The sequence below is a fragment of the Miniopterus natalensis genome, chromosome 19 (genome assembly GCF_054644295.1).
Source record: "Miniopterus natalensis isolate mMinNat1 chromosome 19, mMinNat1.hap1, whole genome shotgun sequence".
NCBI classification, from domain to species: domain Eukaryota; kingdom Metazoa; phylum Chordata; class Mammalia; order Chiroptera; family Miniopteridae; genus Miniopterus; species Miniopterus natalensis.
The window spans coordinates 34,373,108-34,392,027 of NC_142099.1; the positions used below are offsets into that span (position 1 = coordinate 34,373,108).

The following is an 18,920-nucleotide window of genomic DNA, read 5'->3' on the forward strand; positions in this document are numbered from 1 at the left end:
TTCCCAGAATTCTATACAGGATTATTCTAGGAATTGAAGAAAACAATGTAAGTGAAGAGATTTTCAAATGCAAGGGGTTGCTATTGTTAAGCCATGTACTGAAAACAACAATCCTAAGATCTGTGAAGCATATAGAGTCAGATAGAAGGTATTAATCGAGAAACATTTTCTAGAGAGGAAAAAGTCCAAAGGCAGCCCTGTAGGGAGTTGCAAGGTGCTCTTGTTAATCCCAGTCTGTCTGCTTCTCTAGGGACCTACAGAATTGGATCAGTGCCATTCATGGCATGGTGTCGTCACAGGAGATGGCTGAGGACTTGACTGGTACTGAGATACTGATGGAGCGACACCAGGTACAGCTACAAAAGCCATAGGCCTCTGTTCACAAGACTTTGCTGTGATGTCATTGCCTCACCAGTGTCTCCCCCTGTTCCCCACAGGAACATCGTGCTGACATGGAGGCTGAGGATCCTACCTTCCAGGCCTTAGAAGACTTTGGTGTAGAACTAATAGGCAGTGGGCACCAAGACAGCCTTGAAATTGAAAAAAAGCTTCAAGATGTCAGACTAGAGAGAGATGATTTGGAGAAAGCTTGGAAGCAACGTGAGAAGATGCTAAATCAGTGTCTAGAGTTTCAGGTACAGCAAATCTATGGTACTGAGCCGCAGTAGCCTCTGTCTGTTCCTTCCATGCAGTTTTACACAGTTAAGTACAGGTGTTCGTTTCACTGGTCTTCCCAGGCTCTGAGCACAAGGGCATCTCTATTATCCAACATTGTATTCTCTGCTTTGTAGACTGAGCATTGGCATATTCTTTGCCCTTATTCTTGTTAAAAGAGTCAAATAAAACAGGAGTCATTTCTCAGCATGAAGTGGGGTGACTATAATTTATTTATTAATTGAAATTTTGATTGATTGATTTTTATTGAGAACCTACTGTGTACAGAGCCCCGGCAACACAAAGATTAGTAAGATAGTGTCCCTTTTCTTAAGTAGTGAAATTAGACACATAGGTCACTCTAGTACATTATTAATGAAACAAAATGTATGAATGTTTTGAGGCTAAAGAAGAGGGGGTGATTAACTTTTGAGGGAAAAGAGTGAGAGTGTTACAGGCGACCCTGAGGGAGAATGTTTACCCATCTTAAATAACCAGCCAGTATTCACCAGGGGTACATGGGAAATGGCACTCCAAGAATGGAGAATAGCTTATATAAAACCATCGATGTGTGCAGGGAAATGTTAGAGGTCCAGTAGAGTAGTCCCCCATTTGTTTGTGGGAGATATGTTCCAAGACCCCAGTGGATACCTGAGACCACAGATAGTACTGAGCCCTGCATATACTGGTTTTTTTCCTGTACACATATACCTGTGGTAAAGTTTATAAACTAATAATTAGGCACAATAACTAATAATAAAATGCAGCAATTATAACAATATACTGTAATAAAAGTCATGTGAATGGCTATGGGGTCATTATTGAGTACAATTAGGGCTACTTGAACCCAAGCACATTGATACAGCAGCAGTCAGTCTAATAACCAAGACAGCTAAGTGACTAACAGTGGGGAGTGTGTAACAGCGTGGGGACCCTGGACGCAGGGGTGCCTCCCTTCCCAGATGTAGCAGAGCAAGATGGCCAGAGGTTTCATCACTCTACTCAGAAAGGCACGTTATTTAAAACTTATGAATCGTTTCTTTCTGGAATTTCCAAGTAATGTTATCTGAACGTGTTTGACCTGGGGGAACTGAAACTGCAGAAAGTGAAACTGGGATAAAGGAGGACTAATGTCTCATCTGACTTGATTTCCCAAAGCGGTTCCAAGGCAGTTGTGATCAGGCTGAGAGCTGGATGGTGGCACGTGAGAATTTCCTGAGGTCAGGTGACAAGGGTTCCTTGGACAGTCTGGAGGCCTTGATGAAGAGACGTGATGATTTGGACAAAGCAATCACGGCCCAGGTAATAACAGCTAATATAAGAGTTCGAAAAATAACTGCTAGTAATAAGAACAGAAATCCTACATATGTACGTGGCTTTATGATTTAAAAGTATCCCCATTTGCTTCTCACAGGAAACTCTGAGGTAGGTGGGGGAGCTCAAAACTTCGGCTTAGTCTAACTCAAGTCACATGTGGCACTGGGACTTTCTTACTTTATGCCCAACCATTAAAAACCTGAGTTCTAGAGTTGGAAGGGACTTTTTTATACTGTCTATTCCAACATCCCACTCAGTGCAGAAATTACCCTCTACAGTGGCCATGGGAAGTGAGAAAGAAAGGAATTCGGTACCACACAAGTAGCCCATCTAAGTATTATTATTAATGTTTCTCTTCTTGTTGATTTAAAACCCACCTCCCTGTAAGGTATTTACCCTCTGGTCCTGCTTTTGTTTCCCTCATGAAGTCACAAAGGATATTTCTGTTCTTTTTTAGGAGACAGTCTGGGATTGTACCAGGGCCTAATCTCCAGACACCTGCTCTCTCTCTCTGTCTCTCTCATAATAGGAAAACAAGATCACTGAGCTAGAACATTTTGCTGAGCGGCTCATAGCTGATGACCACTATGCCAAGGAAGAGATTGCTACTCGGCTCCAACGGGTGCTAGACAGGTCAGGCCTGAACAATTGTTTTTTGAGCTACAGGAAGATGTAGCAAAGTAACCTCTCTGCTAGCAAGGAGCCTGGGGGTAAAACTGTGATTTTCTCGTTTCTGGATGCCTCAGACTATTGTGACACTTCGGGAAACTTTGTAACCTAGACTCACAGAATGAAAGACATAGAAGTTACCTTAGAAATTACTTGACTTAACCACTGTATTTTATATCTAAAAATAATGAGACAGTGTTACATATAACATATAAATATGGCATATATATAATGCTATAATATATAATAATATGATATGAACTAATTTATAACTCCGTTATACATAACTCAAAAATACATAGATAATGAGAGGGGAAAGGACAGGTTGGCAAATGGCAAGAGCCATGGATATGCCATTAGAGCTTGAGGGAAGGAGAGAGGGCAGAAAGTGACCCAGCCCCCTCTTCCAGATGGAAGGCTCTCAAAGAACAGCTGATTGCCGAAAGGACAAAGCTGGGACACTATGCTGACCTAAAACAATTCTACCGCGACCTCAAGGACCTGGAAGAATGGATCAGTGAGATGTTGCCCATAGCCTGTGATGAGTCCTACAAAGACCCTACCAACATTCAGGCAAGCTCAAAATAAAACTCTTGGGGAAAATCAGCATAGGAGTATTGTTAGAGGAATGGTCATCTCCCTATACTGAACTGTTGTGATCACTGCTGCTGTCCTCTGAGACTGTTGAATCTAATGTGCAGGGGGTTCTTCAGAAGCCATCATCAGTTGGGTTATGATAGATGTATGAACTCTTCCTTTTAAACAGAGGTTACTTTTCTTGCTTCCCTAAGTGAGAAGGTAATTTAGTTTCTTCTTTTCCTTCAGAGGAAATACCTGAAGCACCAGACCTTTAAAAATGAGGTCGATGGCCGAGCTGAGCAAGTAGAAGGGGTCATCAACTTGGGGAACTCTCTGATTGAGCAGGGGGCGTGTGATGGCGATGAAGAGACCATGAAGGTAGGGGTTCTGCTCAGCATGGGTTTTGGGCTACAAAGTCACATGAAGAAATTTTTTTTACCCTGTTTCTGTTTCCATGTGTAAAGATATGGGATAGGTTCTCTGGTTAGTAGTCTTTCCTCTAATTGTTGCACGAGGAAGGAGGAAAATAGTGATGCTCAGACCTTATTGATCCTACCATACTTAGTACCCAAAGCTCCAAGAAAGCTTTAGACGTAACTCCTAGGCATCGTCATACTTGTTTTACATTTCCTGTCCCTATTGCAAGAGTCTTTGGCATTCGGGCATCAGCCCCTGTAAGCAGCCCAGCACCCTTTCTTTCTTCATACTTTCTTCTAATATATCTGTTATTTTCCCAGATTAAGCATACTGTTTAAAACATATGGTATTCAAGTACTGGAAATTTTGGGTTGGCCCCTACCTTCACATCCTTCCTATAGTGTCCTTTCAAGTTGTTACAGGACCCAGGATTTTAAGATCATAGTGACCTCTCAATCTCTTTGGGTTAGGGTCAACTGGAAGAGCTGAAGGAACACTGGGACTACCTGCTTGAGAGGACAACTGACAAAGGGCAGAAGCTCAATGAGGCTAGTCGCCAACAAAGGTTCAACACAGGCATCCGGGATTTTGAGTTCTGGCTGTCAGAGGTAATTGCACCTGGAAGGTGTGGAGGTATGGGAGCTTAGTAAATGCTTGTCAGATGACCAGATGTATGCATGAATGATCTCCTTGACTCTTTTTGGGAAAAGTTTGGGAACACAGTTGCTAATCTTGTTCTTCTTAAAGACAGTTTTAACTTGGCAGCTTTCTTGCTTATTCTGTTCCCAGGCTGAGACACTGCTGGCCATGAAAGACCAGGCCAGGGACTTGGCTTCTGCAGGAAACCTGCTCAAGAAGCATCAGCTATTGGAAACAGAGATGTTGGCCCGAAAGGTCAGTAGTGTTGGAATCCCACCCCTCTGGGATTTCCATTCCAAGAATGGAAATATTTCCTGGTTTAGGGGATCATTTAAGAATGCAGTCTTGCAAAACTGACCGTAATGTTCTCTGACAGTAGTCACTATAACCATGTCAAATCCATAGGCTGCAGGGAGGTTGCAACAGTCACTTTTTTTAAATTATCTCTTTTTTCTTTACTGTTGACACTGCTACAAATGTCCTCCATCTCCCCCTTTTTGCCCCTCCTCCACCCAAACCTTGCCCCCAACCCAGACCTTTGTCACATTATTGTCAATGTCCATGGGCTACGCCCATATGCATACATGTTCTTTGGTTAATCTCTTCCGGTCCTTGGCACCCCCCTCCCCTCTGAGATCTGCCAGTCTCTTCCATGTGTCCATGCCTCTGGTCCTATTTTGTTTGTTAGTTTATTTTGCTCATTAGATTCCACATATCAGTGAGATCATATGATACTTGCCTTTCTCCAACTGGTTTGTTTTGCTTAGCATCATATTCTCCAGGTCCATCCACACCGTCCCAAAGGATAAGAGTTCCTTGTTTTTAACAGCCATGTAGTATTCCATGGTGGAAATGTCCCACAGCTATTTTATCCACCCATCTACTGATGGGCACTTGGGCTGTTTCCAGATCTTAGCTATTGTAAATTGTGCTGCTACGGACATAGGGGAGCATATATTCTTTCCGATTGGTGTTTCAGGACTCAGGATATATTCCTAGAAGTGAGATCGATGAGTCAAACAACAGTTCTATTTTTAATTTTTTGAGGAAACTTCAGGTTTCCCTTATCCACATTCTTGCCAGCACTTGTTTGCTGATTTGTCGATGGTAGCCGTTCTGGAAGGTGTGAGCCCTACTTGACTCATTGTACTTTTAATCTGCGTCTCTCTGACCATAGTGATGTTGCGCATTTTTTCATATGTCTATTGACCAGTGGTACATCGTCTTTGGAGAAGTGTCTGTTCAGGTCTTTTGCCCATTTTTTTACTTGGATTGTTGATTCTAGACCACCAACTTACACGTACACAAGAATAAACTCAAAATGAATAAAAGACTTAAATGTAAGTCACAAAACCATAAAAATCCTAGAAGAAAACATAGGAAGTAAAATTTCAGACGTGTCTCAAAGCAGTATTTTTGCAGATACATATCCTAGCACAAGGGAAACAAAAAAATTGAATAAACAAATGGGACTACATCAAAATAAAAAGCTTCTGCACAGCAAAAGTAACTATCAACAAAATGAAAAGGGAACCCACTGTATGGGAGAATATATTTGCCAATGACACATCTGATAAGGGGTTAATATCCAAAATGTATAAAGGACTTAAGCAACAGTAACTCTTAATCAATGACTATTAAACAATAGATTGTAAGACTCCAGGAAGTGGATCGTAAAATCTATCTTGTTTATTTTTTTAACTGATGCACTCATATAAACTCACTATCATTCCAAGCTGCATGTTTGATCTGGTCTTTGAGAGAAAATTGAAGCTTATTTTATAGAATTAGAGAGAAAACAATAAAATGAGATGGGAGCATATGCAGTGAAGTTAAATTATACACTGGAAATTCAATGGAGAATTCCAGTGGCAGAGGTTTGTCCTAATAGCAGTAATAAACATGCAGGCAGGTATTCATTTCATACAAGAGAATTTTATATTATGAGTTTTATTTAGTAATATAAATACCTACAGAAAAGGCAAGAAGCCAAAAGCTTTATTTTTAATTGAATTTATTGGAGTGACATTGGTTAATAAAATTATGTAGGTTTCAGATATCCATTTCTATATTACATCATCTGTATATTGTATTGTGCCTTCATCACCCCAAATGAAGTCCCCTTCCATCACCATTTATCCCCCTTTACCTTCTTCTACCTCCCCCCCACCCCCTTTCGCTTTAGTAATCAGTATAACGTTGTCTGTGTCTATGAGGGTTTTTGTTGTTGTTTTCTTACTTAATCCCTTTACCTTTTTTACCCAGCCCCCCAACCCCTCTCTCTTCTGACAACTGTCAGTCTATTCTCTGTATCTGTGCATCTGTTTCTTTTTTTGTTTGTTTTTGTTAGTATATGTTGTTCATTAGATTCCACATATATGTGAAATCATACAGTGCTTGTCTTTCTCTGACTGTCTTATTTTACTTAGTGTGATATTCTCCAGGTCTATCCATGCTGTTGCAAAAGGTGAGATTTCCTTGTTTTTTATGACTGAGTGTAAATGTACCATAGATTTTTTCTACTCTTCTCCTGATGGGCATGTGGCTGCTTACAAACGTTGGCTATTGTAAATAACGCTTCAATGAGCATAGCAGAGTACATGTAAACTTTCAAATTGGTGTTTCGAGTTTCTTCGGATATATCCCCAGAAGTGGAATCACTGGGTCATAAGGCAGTTACATTTTTAACATATTTTGAAGTAACTTCATACTGCTTTCCATAATGGTTGTACCATCTGTGTTCCCACCAGCAGTATACTAAGGTTCCCTTTTATCCACACCATTGCCAGCACTTGTTGTTTGTAGATTTATTGGTGAAAACCTTTTTGACAGGTGTGAAGTGATGATATCTCACTGTGGTTTTAATTTGCATTTCTCTGATGATTTGTGACATTAAGCACCTTTTCATATGTCTGTTCATTTTTTATATCCCCTTTGGAGAAATGTCTATTCAGGCCCTTTGCCCAATTTTAAGTTGGAATGTTTGTAATGTTTGAGTTGTATAAGTTCTTTATAAATTTGGGATATTAATCCCTTATCAGATATATGACAAACCCACAGCCAACATTATACTCAATGAGCAAAAATTAAAAGTGTTTCTCTTAAGATCGAGAAGAAGTCAGAGATGTCCACTTTCACCACTCTTATTCAACATAATACTGGAAGTCCAAGCCACAGCAATAAGACATGAAAAACAAAAGGCATCCAAATTGGAAAGGAGGAAGTAAAACAGTCATTATTTGGAGATGACATAATACTGTATATAGAGAACCCTAAAGATTCCACCAAAAAACTGCTAGAAATGATGAATGAATTCAGTAAAGTAGCAGGATACAAACTAAATATGCAGAAATCAGTTGCATTTTTATACACCACTGATGAACTATCAGAAAGGGAAACTAAAGAAACAATCCCTTTAGCAATTGCATTTAAAAAAAAGAGAGAGAGAAAGTCAAAAGCTTTCTAAGTACAGTATTTCAGGACTTGATAATATTCCCTGTAGCATCACAAATGGTCAGAGTTTGACTGAAAATAGACACAGAAGAGGCTGGATGTGTTCTGTGGCCAACCTAAGAGTAGTTCTTGTTGAATATTTCAATAAATCAATCTGCGTCAAATTCAGTACAGTATAGAAGACAGTTCTGTTTGGGGACATAGTGCTTACTTACCAAGGTCTTGTTGGAAAAAAGAAGCAAATACAGGGAAAAATGCCAGAAGGAAGAACAGGACACTTAAGGCCAAATGTGCAGTTTGAGTAATGTGGTCATGCTATCCACATTTCCTGTGATCTTGCCCTTATCCAAGCTGGGTTAAAAGAACATAATATCAAATTTCCTATTTTCAAAAGCAATCTCTTCAACCCAGTTTTTGAACCTAAAGCGGCAGTGGTTAAAGTTGGGAGTCTCCTTACTGCCTGTGCTGTACTGTTCACTGAACACACTTGGGTTTTCCAGGATGCACTCGGGGACCTGAATGAATTGGCTAATGATCTGCTCTCCAGCGGGACTTTCAACACTGAGCAGATTGTGGAGAAAATAGATAATGTCAACAAGCGCTTCCAGGATGTCCAGAATTTAGCAGCTGCACACCATGAGAAACTGAAAGAGACCTATGCCTTGTTCCAATTCTTCCAAGACCTAGATGATGAGGAATCCTGGATAGAGTATGTCTTGCCAACTTGCAAAAACATGTTTCTATTTGATGCTGAAGTGGAATATGGGATGTTTCTTGCAGTTGGTATTACTTCTTAATCATGTTTGCCTTAGCCTAAAGTTAACATTAATTTTATTTTTCCAAATTTCCTCATTGTATACAGGCAGAGGGAGATAAGAACAGAGGGAGTGGAGAGCAGTTCACATATAGTCTGGGAACAAAGTTAAGAAACCATAGCTCTAGACAGTTCATAGAATGTGTAATGTTCATTCAGAATGAGACAGCTGGACATTTACAACTTACCCAACTGATGAGATCATTGTCATTATTTTTTCTGTATCCTGTGTATCTAATATGATACTGATCTGGACACTGGACAGGGAATGTTACACATTACCTACCATGGTTTTATTACTAATTAATTCTAGCTTTGTTGTAAAAAATACAATTGGCAATAACCATATGATTTCACTCATATATGAGATATAAAACTGAAAGCAGTAAATAAACAAATAAGAGTAACAAACAAAACTCATAGATAAATACAACAGTATGGTGGCTACCAGAGGGAAGTAGGGGGTGGGGAATAGAAAGGTAAAGGGAGTCAAATATATGTTGAGGGAACAAGGTTGACTTTGGGTGGTGAACACACAATGCAACATACAGATGACGTATCATAGAATTGTACACTTGAAACATATAATTTTATTAACCAATGTCACCCCAATACATTTAATTAGATTTTAAAATAAAATAGAATGTTTATATTTATTTGGAAAAATATGACTGGGAATATAGTAGCAAATCAGATTATTTGCTTTATTTTCTGTTTAACCTGCACCATCACGTTTCCCTTCAACAAGTCTGCTGATTCTTAATAGTAATCAATGAATTAGAAAAAAGCATTGTACACAGGGCAACAAGCAGGACATTTTAGAAACCGTTTTAGAAGCAGTAAGATAATATAATCTTGTCTATGTGGTCTTTTACTGTGCTTCACAGTTTTATGCAAACATCTTACACTTAGAACCAATCCAATTGCCATTACTTCTGTAATATCAGTTCTTTATAACTCATTCTAACTAAATTTATTGATAGACAAAAATGTTAAATGCCATGAAAGTCATATATGTATATATGTTTGTGAGTATGCGTATACCTATAATTTTTACTTTTATTGAAAGAGAAATGCTAGTCTACATTCTTAAGCAAAGAAGAGAAGATACATAATTACACAGGCAAAGGAACTAAAGAGAAGGCTGTTACTGCTGTGCATATGGTGGAGGTCAGTTGTTATTTTAACTGTATTGGCATGTCAGAAATTTTGCTGAAAGCCTTTGGTACTAATTATCTTTGTGATTACAGACACCAGAGTGTTACCAGCACCTCACCACATGCACACTCTTAGAAAACTGTTATTTGGGGATGACCTCAGATGTCTAAATTCTGCTTTCCTCGTTGTTTGCAGAGAGAAGTTGCTACGAGTGAGCTCGAAGGACTATGGAAGGGATCTACAGGGGGTTCAGAACTTACTGAAGAAGCACAAACGCCTAGAGGGGGAGCTGGTGGCACATGAGCCTGCCATCCAGGTAGGAATAGTAGAATGTGAGGCCTGGAAAGGCACTATAATGTAATAGTAGGCCTTCCCATGCTGGATAAATTGGATGAGTCTGTGAAAGGTGAAGGCGGCATGTCAAGACCACACAGAGTAGGTCACAAGGTTGAAAAGTGCTCTTTTGCCCTCCACGTTCTGTCCTGTGAAGAGAGGAATTCTGCAAAGGAGCCCATGCGCTTCCTTGGAAAGAGCACTTTTAACGCACCAGGGCACTGTTGCTGATGATTAGGAGGCAGGTTGGGACACTTGGAAAAGCTGCCTGTGAGCCAAGCTGTATGGAGGAAAGGAAACTGTGGTTCTGGCTTGGCAGCAGGGTCACCCTATGAATATGACTAATCCATAAATCAGATCCTGGATTACATGGCCTGGAACAGATGTCAATGTGTTTGTTCAAATACTTGGGCAAATTTAACACAGTAGATCTTTCTACAGCTTTCTTCATTCTCCCAGGGGTTTAAAGATCACCCCAAGTCCCGTGGAGTTAATAAATACTAAGGCTAGACACTTTTCCAGGGAACGATGTCTGAATTGGGAGAGGTTGTGAGGTAATGAAACATGGAGGGGGTGTGTTCTGCAGAATGTGCTGGATATGGCGGAGGAGCTGGGAGCCAAGGCTGCTGTGAGGCAAGAGGAGATCCAGGAGCGGCTGGCTCAGTTTGTTCAACACTGGGAGAAGCTCAAAGAGTTGACCAAGGCTCGGTGAGTTGGGGATTGGACGCCCAGTTCTCTTCCTGTGTTGCAGGTGTTGAACTGGTGCTGGGAAGGATACTTAAGTGCTTGCTCAGCATTTCTTCCCAGCCACCCGTCTCTACCTGTCGTCTAAGTCCCTCCTCAAATGCAGTCTTCCATGGAACTTTCTCCCAGGCAGAAGTGACTGCTGCCTCTGTGGTCTAAATATACCTCTGCTCCTGTACTTACTTGCAACTGTCTTTTATTGGTGTTGCCCTGCATCCCATTATTTGCCACACGTCTGTTTGTATACTGCCCCAGTTTTAGCACTGTATGAACAGTTAATAGTGAAAGAAATGTTTTTTTCTCCCTTATAGTCATATAGCCATTTAGAATCATAGTCATATGGCCAAATAAAATAATTTCTGCCTATGATTTCATATGTGTTGGCAACAGGAAGACATTCCTCCCTGGGAAATAAAGCACTTTTTAGCACTTATGTCGTATAAGATGAGTGGCAGTGTCCAAAGTAGAAAGAGACTCTGATTCATTGCTATGATTCTTCAACTCCAAAGTCTTGGCACTTTCGCTTGGACAAGATTTCCTCTCCCCAGCACACGTTCCTATAGAGAGTAGATGCAGCTGCAAGGGCCTCCCCCTTTCCAGAGGAGATCCCCACGGCTGACTAGTAGACACACACTCAGTTCTTTTGTGGTCCAGTTCAACTGTGCCCTTTGGCCCCACCCCCACTGCTTGCTTGTTTGGCCTGTGACAGGGGGCTTCGCTTGGAAGAGTCCCTAGACTACTTGCAGTTTATGGAGAATGCTGAGGAAGAAGCAGCTTGGATCAGTGAAAAGGAGGCAATGGTTTCGCGAGGGGATTCTGGAGACACGTTGGCTGCTACTCAGGTGAGCAATAGGCTGAATGAATCCATTTTCTTTTCTTTAATATGAATCTGTTCTTAGATACTCAATGCTCTCACCTTAAAATTAGAATCTTTCTCCTGGTGGGGAAAAAAAAAGACTTTAAGGTCAGCTCTTAATATAGGATGTTCTTGATACTTGATATTTTTCTGGTAAATGCAGTGTTTCATAGATTTGTATAAATTTTGATATGGAGAAATCCTTACGTATTACCTTGATCAACACTCTTACTCCAAAATCCAGAAAACTGTAAGGTCACATGCTAAAACACAAACACTGTCCCTTACATTCCTTTGACTCTTTTTCTCATAAGTTTGCCCCTTTTGGCAAGTGGAGAATTCTGGGAGCAGAATGTGGGTGGGATGGACTGCCCAGATGTTGTGATTGTGATTCTCCCTGATTCATTTATGCAGAGTTTGCTAAAGAAGCACGAAGCTTTGGATAATGACTTTGCTGTCCATGAGGCCCGAGTGCAAGATGTGTGCGCTCAGGGAGAGGACATCCTGAGTAAGGTGAGAGACTCCAGGAAGTCCAGGGCAAACTCGTTTTCAAAAGGGATTCACCCAAATATAGACTCCCGAGCAGTGCTAAAATCATACATAGAATTTTAATACTCTATTTTTCTTAACATCTAATAAGTATATATCTATTTTTATTATCTAGGGATGCAATGTCCAATATGGCAGCTACTAGCCACAGTGGCTATTTAGAGGTGATATGCTGATAAATATTTAACAATCAGCTACTGCTCTAAAAACAAACTGCCACAATTGATGATTTCTGTGAAATAAATTTTCCCACAGTGGCCCAATTGAATCTATCTCTTTAAGCTGCTTTTTTCTCCTTATTGTTGTTCTTAGCAAATAGTTATCTATTTAATTTCTGTTTTCTGGACTTTTTTTTTTTTTTCAAGTTCTTATAAATACACCTTTCAGATTTCTTTAAATTAGTTGTTGATACACTTACTCATCCTATGCACAATATGGCATTTATGAAGATTTTATAAATGACTTGTTTTGATCATAGAATATTTATAAAATGTGAAAAAAATTTCTTATAAGCCTTTAGAGAGAAGGACCAGTTGGAAACCTATTTGTAATTTGAGTATCATTCTTTTGTTTAAATGCTTGTTTTTACAAAGCCTCACTGATCTAAGTTCTACATGAAGAACCCCAAGCAGAGAAGACTTTATACTTTCTAGACATCTAAACCCACTAAGAAGATCACAGTTATGAGAGCAAGCATGAGAAGATCACCCAAATGCTGGGGTGGAAATAGCCACCTGGGACATAAAAAAAATAATGGAATAAATGCACTAGACTTAGAAAAGAGTAGCTAAATTTTTTGAAAGAAAGCAATGAGAGATATTTAACAGTACCAAAGAATTCACATATTTGGCCTTGGTTTCTCTCTTTCTCCTTTCAACCTTGGTGTTGCAGGAGGAAAGTCAGCATAAGGAGAAGATTTCTGCCAAGATAAAGGCTTTGAATGAAAAGACGCCTTCTCTGGCCCAGGCAATAGCTTCTTGGAAGTTGCAGTTGGAAGATGACCATGCCTTTCAGCAGTTCAACTGGAAGGCTGATGTGGTAGAGGCCTGGATAGGTATGATATGTGAAGGCCAGGGTTATTGGGTTTGAGGAATGCTGATAACTTTTTTTAACAGAATGGTTCCTGGGGCTTTCTCACTTACCATGTGAAGAGAGGAGTCCCACCCTCTCCTGTGTTTTTGGGACACAATTACAATGACACGTGTTCAAACACACACACACACATACACACACACACACACACACAGAAACGTGCTGGAGAGATGACTAAGTATCAGAGGACATCTTTTTGAGAATTGGCAATTTCACATGTGATATTCAGAAAGATAAGGCCGTGGCAAAACTTCGAGGAAATAAATGTGTGTTTGATTTAATTATAATGTATGTCTAATATGAAATTATTTTTGTTCTATGAAACACTCTGACGTTCTCTGGGTCCGACCTTTGTGTCAGTCAGTTTATCCTGAATAAGTCTATAGAAACAGTCCATTTGTCCCCACTGCTCTCATAGCCCAGGGAATCACTGGCTTTGAGAGTTAGGAGGCTCTCTTGTGGACTACAGGACGTATTCCTTTTCTTCTTGCCAAGTCTGATTCAAGATCAACTACCTTTCTCAACTTATTAATTATCTTTGCTCTTCAGCTGAGAAGGAAGCAAGCCTGAAGACCAATGGCAATGGCGCAGACCTCACTGCCTTCCTCACTCTCCTGGCAAAGCAGGTGAGAGCAGGGTTGTCTTTAATAGATGCCAGTGAGGGCCAAGGCCCATACCACCCAGAAGCTGAACACAGGATTATTTCATTCCTAAATTTTGTGGTTTTATTGTCTGTAGGACCTGTAATATTATTCCTTTTATTGAATATCCTTCCTGATATTGAAAATTTGCTAGTTTCTTCCCCCTCCCTGCCTTTCCCTGCAGCTCTCTCTAATTAATTTAGCAAAAGATGTTTATCATTTTTATTAGAATATCAACTTTCGGCTTTTAAATTTTTTCTGTTCTATCTTTATATTATATTCCATTGATAACTTTTTATATCTTTATCATTTTCTTTAACTTTCTTTGCAATTACTTGATTTAAAAAAAATTTTAAGATGGATATTGAGATTTCAAATATTTAGTCATTCTTTTCTAATATATTGATTTCAGGATATAAATTTCTAAGTAAAGCTTAGCTGTGTCTCACAAATTTTGTTATTTTTGTTATTCAGTTAAATGTGTTCTAACTTAATTTCTTATTTGACCCACTAATTATTCTGTAGTGTATTATTTAATTTTCAAACATTTGGGAAGTTTCTAATCATCTCGTTTTATATTTATATTTAATTCATTTCACTTTTTTAAAAAAACATACTCTATATTATTTTAGGAGCTTGATTTATATCCAGAAAATTATCTGTTTTGTAAATAGTTTTTGTACAGTTGAGAGAATGTGTATTTTTTCAGTGGTTTATATTGCCTATTAGATTTTGTTAATCATGTTGTTTAAATACTTATAACTTTTATGTTTTTTGAGGCTAAGTTAAAAGTTGTGTTGTTGACATTTAGAATTATGCAATCATCTTGATGAATTAATACTTTTAATTATGAAATGTCCATCTTTCTGATAACATTTCTTTTTTTAATATTTTATTGATTTCAGAGAGAGGAAGGGAGAGAGAGAGAGATAGAAACGTCAGTGATGAGAGAGTCATTGATCGGCTGCCTCCTGCACGCCCCCTACTGGGGATCCAGCCCGCAACCCCGGGCATGTGCCCTGACCGGGGATTGAACCGAGATCTCCTGGATCCTAGGTCAATGCTCAACCGCTAAGTCACGCTGGCCGGGCCTGATAACATTTCTTAATTTAAAGTCTTTTTCACATACTAGAATACTACACCAATTTTCTTTTCTTTTGTTTGTGTATATATCTGTTTTTACTTTCTATTGTTTTTTTATATTTCTGTATCTTTATATTTTATTTTACTTTTCCTGTTGATTTTATACATTTATAATCTGCAAAATGATTACTGCAATAGAATTACATAATACTTTTCATTCTGTCACATGATTACCATTTGTTTTTAATAAGAACATTCAAGATTTTACTCTTAACAACTTTCAAGTATATAATAATACAGTATTATTAGCTATAATAACCATACTATATATTAGATTCCAGAACTTGTTAAAAGGAAGCTTACAGCATTTGTACCCCTCTCTGACCCCCAGTTCTTGGTAACCACTATTTTAGATTCCACATATAAGTGATATCATATAGTGTTTTCTTTCTTTGATTTATTTCACTTAGCACAATGCCCTCAAATTTCATCCATGTTGTTGCAAACGGCAGGGTATCCTTCTTTCTCATGACTGAATAATATGTCATTGTATGTATGTATATATCTACCTCTCTATATCTCTACATAGCATCTTCTTTTTATTTTATTTTTTTTAATCCTCACCTAAGGACATGTTTTACTGATTTTTAGAGAGAAGAAGGGGGGGGGGGAGAGAGAGAGAGAGAGAAACATTGATGTGAGAGAAACATCAATCGGTTGACTACCTTATGTGCCCTGAATGGGGTCGAACCACAACCTCAGTATGTGCCCGGACCAAGAATTGAACCCAAAACCTTACTGGTGTACAGGATGATGCTCCAACCACCTGAGCCACCAAACCAGGGCTATACTGCATCTTCTTTATCTGTTCATCTGTTGATGAACACCTAGGTTGCTTCTGTATCTTAGCTATTGTGAATAACACTGCAATGAACATAGAAATACAGTGTCATTATATTTTAGATGTGTTTTTTATAAATATTATATAGTGAGTATGGCTTTGTCTATCTAATTTGATCATTTTATTGGAACAGTGAGTTCACTTACATTTAAAGTAATTCATTGATAAGTTTTTACTTAAAACTGTAATCTAACACCTCCCATCCCCCATCCAACCCTTGCTTTTTAGCTAGAGATTGAATTACTTCAAAGCATATTTTTAGTTTTTTTAATTAATTAATTAATTAATTTGTTTATTTAAGGACTAGTCTTTTTTCAGTTTGCTTTTACACCCAGGGCCTTTCAGAGGTTTCAACTAAATCTCTTTCACTAGGGCTGCTCATACTTGATGTGTCCTGAAATCAGCACTGTGTGATTACAGAGAACTGTACTTAGCATTTTAGATCCATAGCTGCTGTTTTCTGCTTGGCTTCTAGGACTTGTGTCCTACACAGTTTAGGATCTATAAATGTCTTGAGAGGAAAATCCAGGCAGAATATCAACCTAACTTTCTGCAGTTCCCTTTCTATGGCTCCTCAAATCCTGGCTGCCCCAGTTCCCCAGAACTCCAGTTTCTGTCTTTTTAGCTCCATGAGATCATCTAAAGCTCTGATCAACTGCTTTTGCTTCTTACCCTGTACAGTTTATACTCAAAAGCAAAAGTAACAGAGCCATTCCTTCCTCTCTAGGATTTTATTCCTTGAGTTATAGCTACCTGAGCTGCATTCTGATCCCTTTCAAACAGCTGATATTTCTGTACTTTTACCCAGCAGTTAAAGTAGTTCTCAAAGAGAATTGGTCCAATACAAGTCGCTCTATTAAAGCTGGAAGTGGAACATCCCTAATTTTGTGGTTCTGATATCAACATCTCCCCAAAATATCATTTGTGTATTATAGCATCTGTGGGTCTTTTGTTAGTCTGCATACGTCCAGGATCTCTAGTAGTGTACAGCTAGTAATTAGGACACAAAATCTAGTAAGAGTCTCTGAAAGAATGTGAGCTCAGATCTAATTTCAAAACGTACATCCACTGGAATCTAACCATAATCCCAACCCCAAGTGTTTACTTAAGTCCCTAAGTCATATTTCCTTTTCCTTGGTCATCGTTCTAACTCTTTTCTGGTCCTTATATTGTTCATGATAAAAATATGGTGGGACCCAGGTCCAAATGACCCTTTGGAACCTGCGTGACTTTTCTGCTCACTGCTTCTCTCTTGGTCTTTCTCAGGACACACTGGATGCCAGTGTGCAGAGCTTTCAACAAGAGAGACTGCGTGAGATAACTGATCTAAAGGACCAGCTGGTGGCTGCTCAGCACAGCCAAAGCAAAGCCATTGAGGAGCGCCATGCTGCCCTGCTGGGGCACTGGGAACAGCTGCTGGAGGCCTGCGCAGCCCATCGGCAGAAATTGCTAGAGAGACAGCTGCCCCTACAGAAGGTAAATTTGAAAAAATGATGAGGCATGGTAAGGCCTTGATTATATATTAGCCATGGAATCCAAAAACAAATAGTGGAAATCCTGTTTGGATAATCTGTAGACATTTGAGTGAGTACTTTGAAAAAGAAAGACATTCTTATTGAGCAAAAAGATTTTAGATTGATAGGAAGTTTTTTAAGACTGTTTTATCAGTTATCCAGCTGAATTGAGGTGAAAGCTTGGCACAGGCAATAGAAAAGGTAGGTGGGACAACAGGGTGAAAGATCTTACTGTACAGAAGATCTAAACTGGCAGTCAGGAGAAAGGGTCATCCTTGGGCTTTTCTCTAATTCAAATAAAAGAACTAGACAAGTAAATATTGTGTTCTTATATGTCACTGAACATCTCTCAACTTTGATTCTTCCATTTATGAAATAGGATAATATTACTACCATCTCTTGGTGTTCTCTGTTATTACTATTGAAAATGATAATGGATCTGAAAATTTCAGTATAAAGCAGTAAGTTCTGTATGGATATAAGTGATTAAAATGTCCTTTCTAATGGTAGATGCTAAGGTATTAGATGTTGATCATTAAAAAATCAATAATGAACGAAAGTTGGATGGTCAGTGAGATTACTGAGCATTCCTAGACCATAACAAGTATTATAGCATAACAAGTTAAGGTAGGGAGTTAGGGAAATTAGAAAACAAATGCACAAATAAAAACCAGTCAGTTTTCTAAAAATTAAGAGTCAATCTGGACCCTTAGTTAATTTTTACTCTATTGAAAGACATGAGATCAAATTTTAGATAAAAAAATAAATCAATTAATGGAATATATATATATATGAGAGAGAGAGAGAAATGAAAGATATTTCACAATCTGATTCTATTATTTTACTTTCTGATTATAAAATATTTGTGAAATATTCAGTTGACCCATAATATTATGAAAATAATAAGTACTTTATAGGTTTTTATATTCTTCATATTAGTTTTCTCTGTGTTGATCTATTTTAGCATATAGATTGCAGAAATGAGCACAGGGAAGATGTAATAGTGCGCAACCTCTTTAATGCCTGTGTCTGAGGATGAAAATGAATTTGCATAACAGAAATCTCCTTGAAAGTACAGTCTGCTAACCCAAAATCTATGATGATTTTAAATCTAAAATATTTTTGATTACACACTGTTGGAACAATCCATGTTATTTCTCTCATTGAGAAATTCAGTCACTCAGAGCATATGGATAAGTCCAGAGAGCACTGCAGGAATGGGGATAAAGGGTAGAGCGTAGGAAATGGATTTAAAGAGGAACTTCAGGCGGGAGATGATCCTGAACAAGTTTTAGAGGAAAAGAACTCAGTCTTGACCATGAGACATTACAGAGGTATGGTCTGCAGAAGCTCAGAAGAGACAAAGAGGAAGTGATAAAGGACAGGATAGATTTGCTTATCTTGTGAATGATTCATTTATTTAATCATTCATTCAACACCTATTCTTGCATGTTTACTGTGTGCCAAATAGAATAAAAAATTATGAAATTTTATCATTGAAAACTAC

General features: G+C 38.6%; 1 protein-coding gene across 1 annotated transcript in view; it reads left to right on the top strand.

Moving 5' to 3' along the window:
- SPTA1 (spectrin alpha, erythrocytic 1) overlaps positions 1–18,920 on the top strand; it is a 76,965-nt gene that overhangs the window by 48,897 nt on the left and 9,148 nt on the right. Inside the window, exons 28-43 of the mRNA XM_087827846.1 lie at positions 251–350; positions 438–635; positions 1,813–1,956; positions 2,501–2,604; positions 3,051–3,213; positions 3,466–3,597; positions 4,107–4,244; positions 4,426–4,530; positions 8,229–8,437; positions 9,896–10,016; positions 10,620–10,741; positions 11,487–11,619; positions 12,048–12,146; positions 13,074–13,236; positions 13,824–13,900; positions 17,166–17,375. Coding sequence (XP_087683972.1) covers positions 251–350; positions 438–635; positions 1,813–1,956; positions 2,501–2,604; positions 3,051–3,213; positions 3,466–3,597; positions 4,107–4,244; positions 4,426–4,530; positions 8,229–8,437; positions 9,896–10,016; positions 10,620–10,741; positions 11,487–11,619; positions 12,048–12,146; positions 13,074–13,236; positions 13,824–13,900; positions 17,166–17,375 — 2,218 coding nt within the window. The remainder of the gene's footprint in view (positions 1–250; positions 351–437; positions 636–1,812; positions 1,957–2,500; positions 2,605–3,050; positions 3,214–3,465; positions 3,598–4,106; positions 4,245–4,425; positions 4,531–8,228; positions 8,438–9,895; positions 10,017–10,619; positions 10,742–11,486; positions 11,620–12,047; positions 12,147–13,073; positions 13,237–13,823; positions 13,901–17,165; positions 17,376–18,920) is intronic.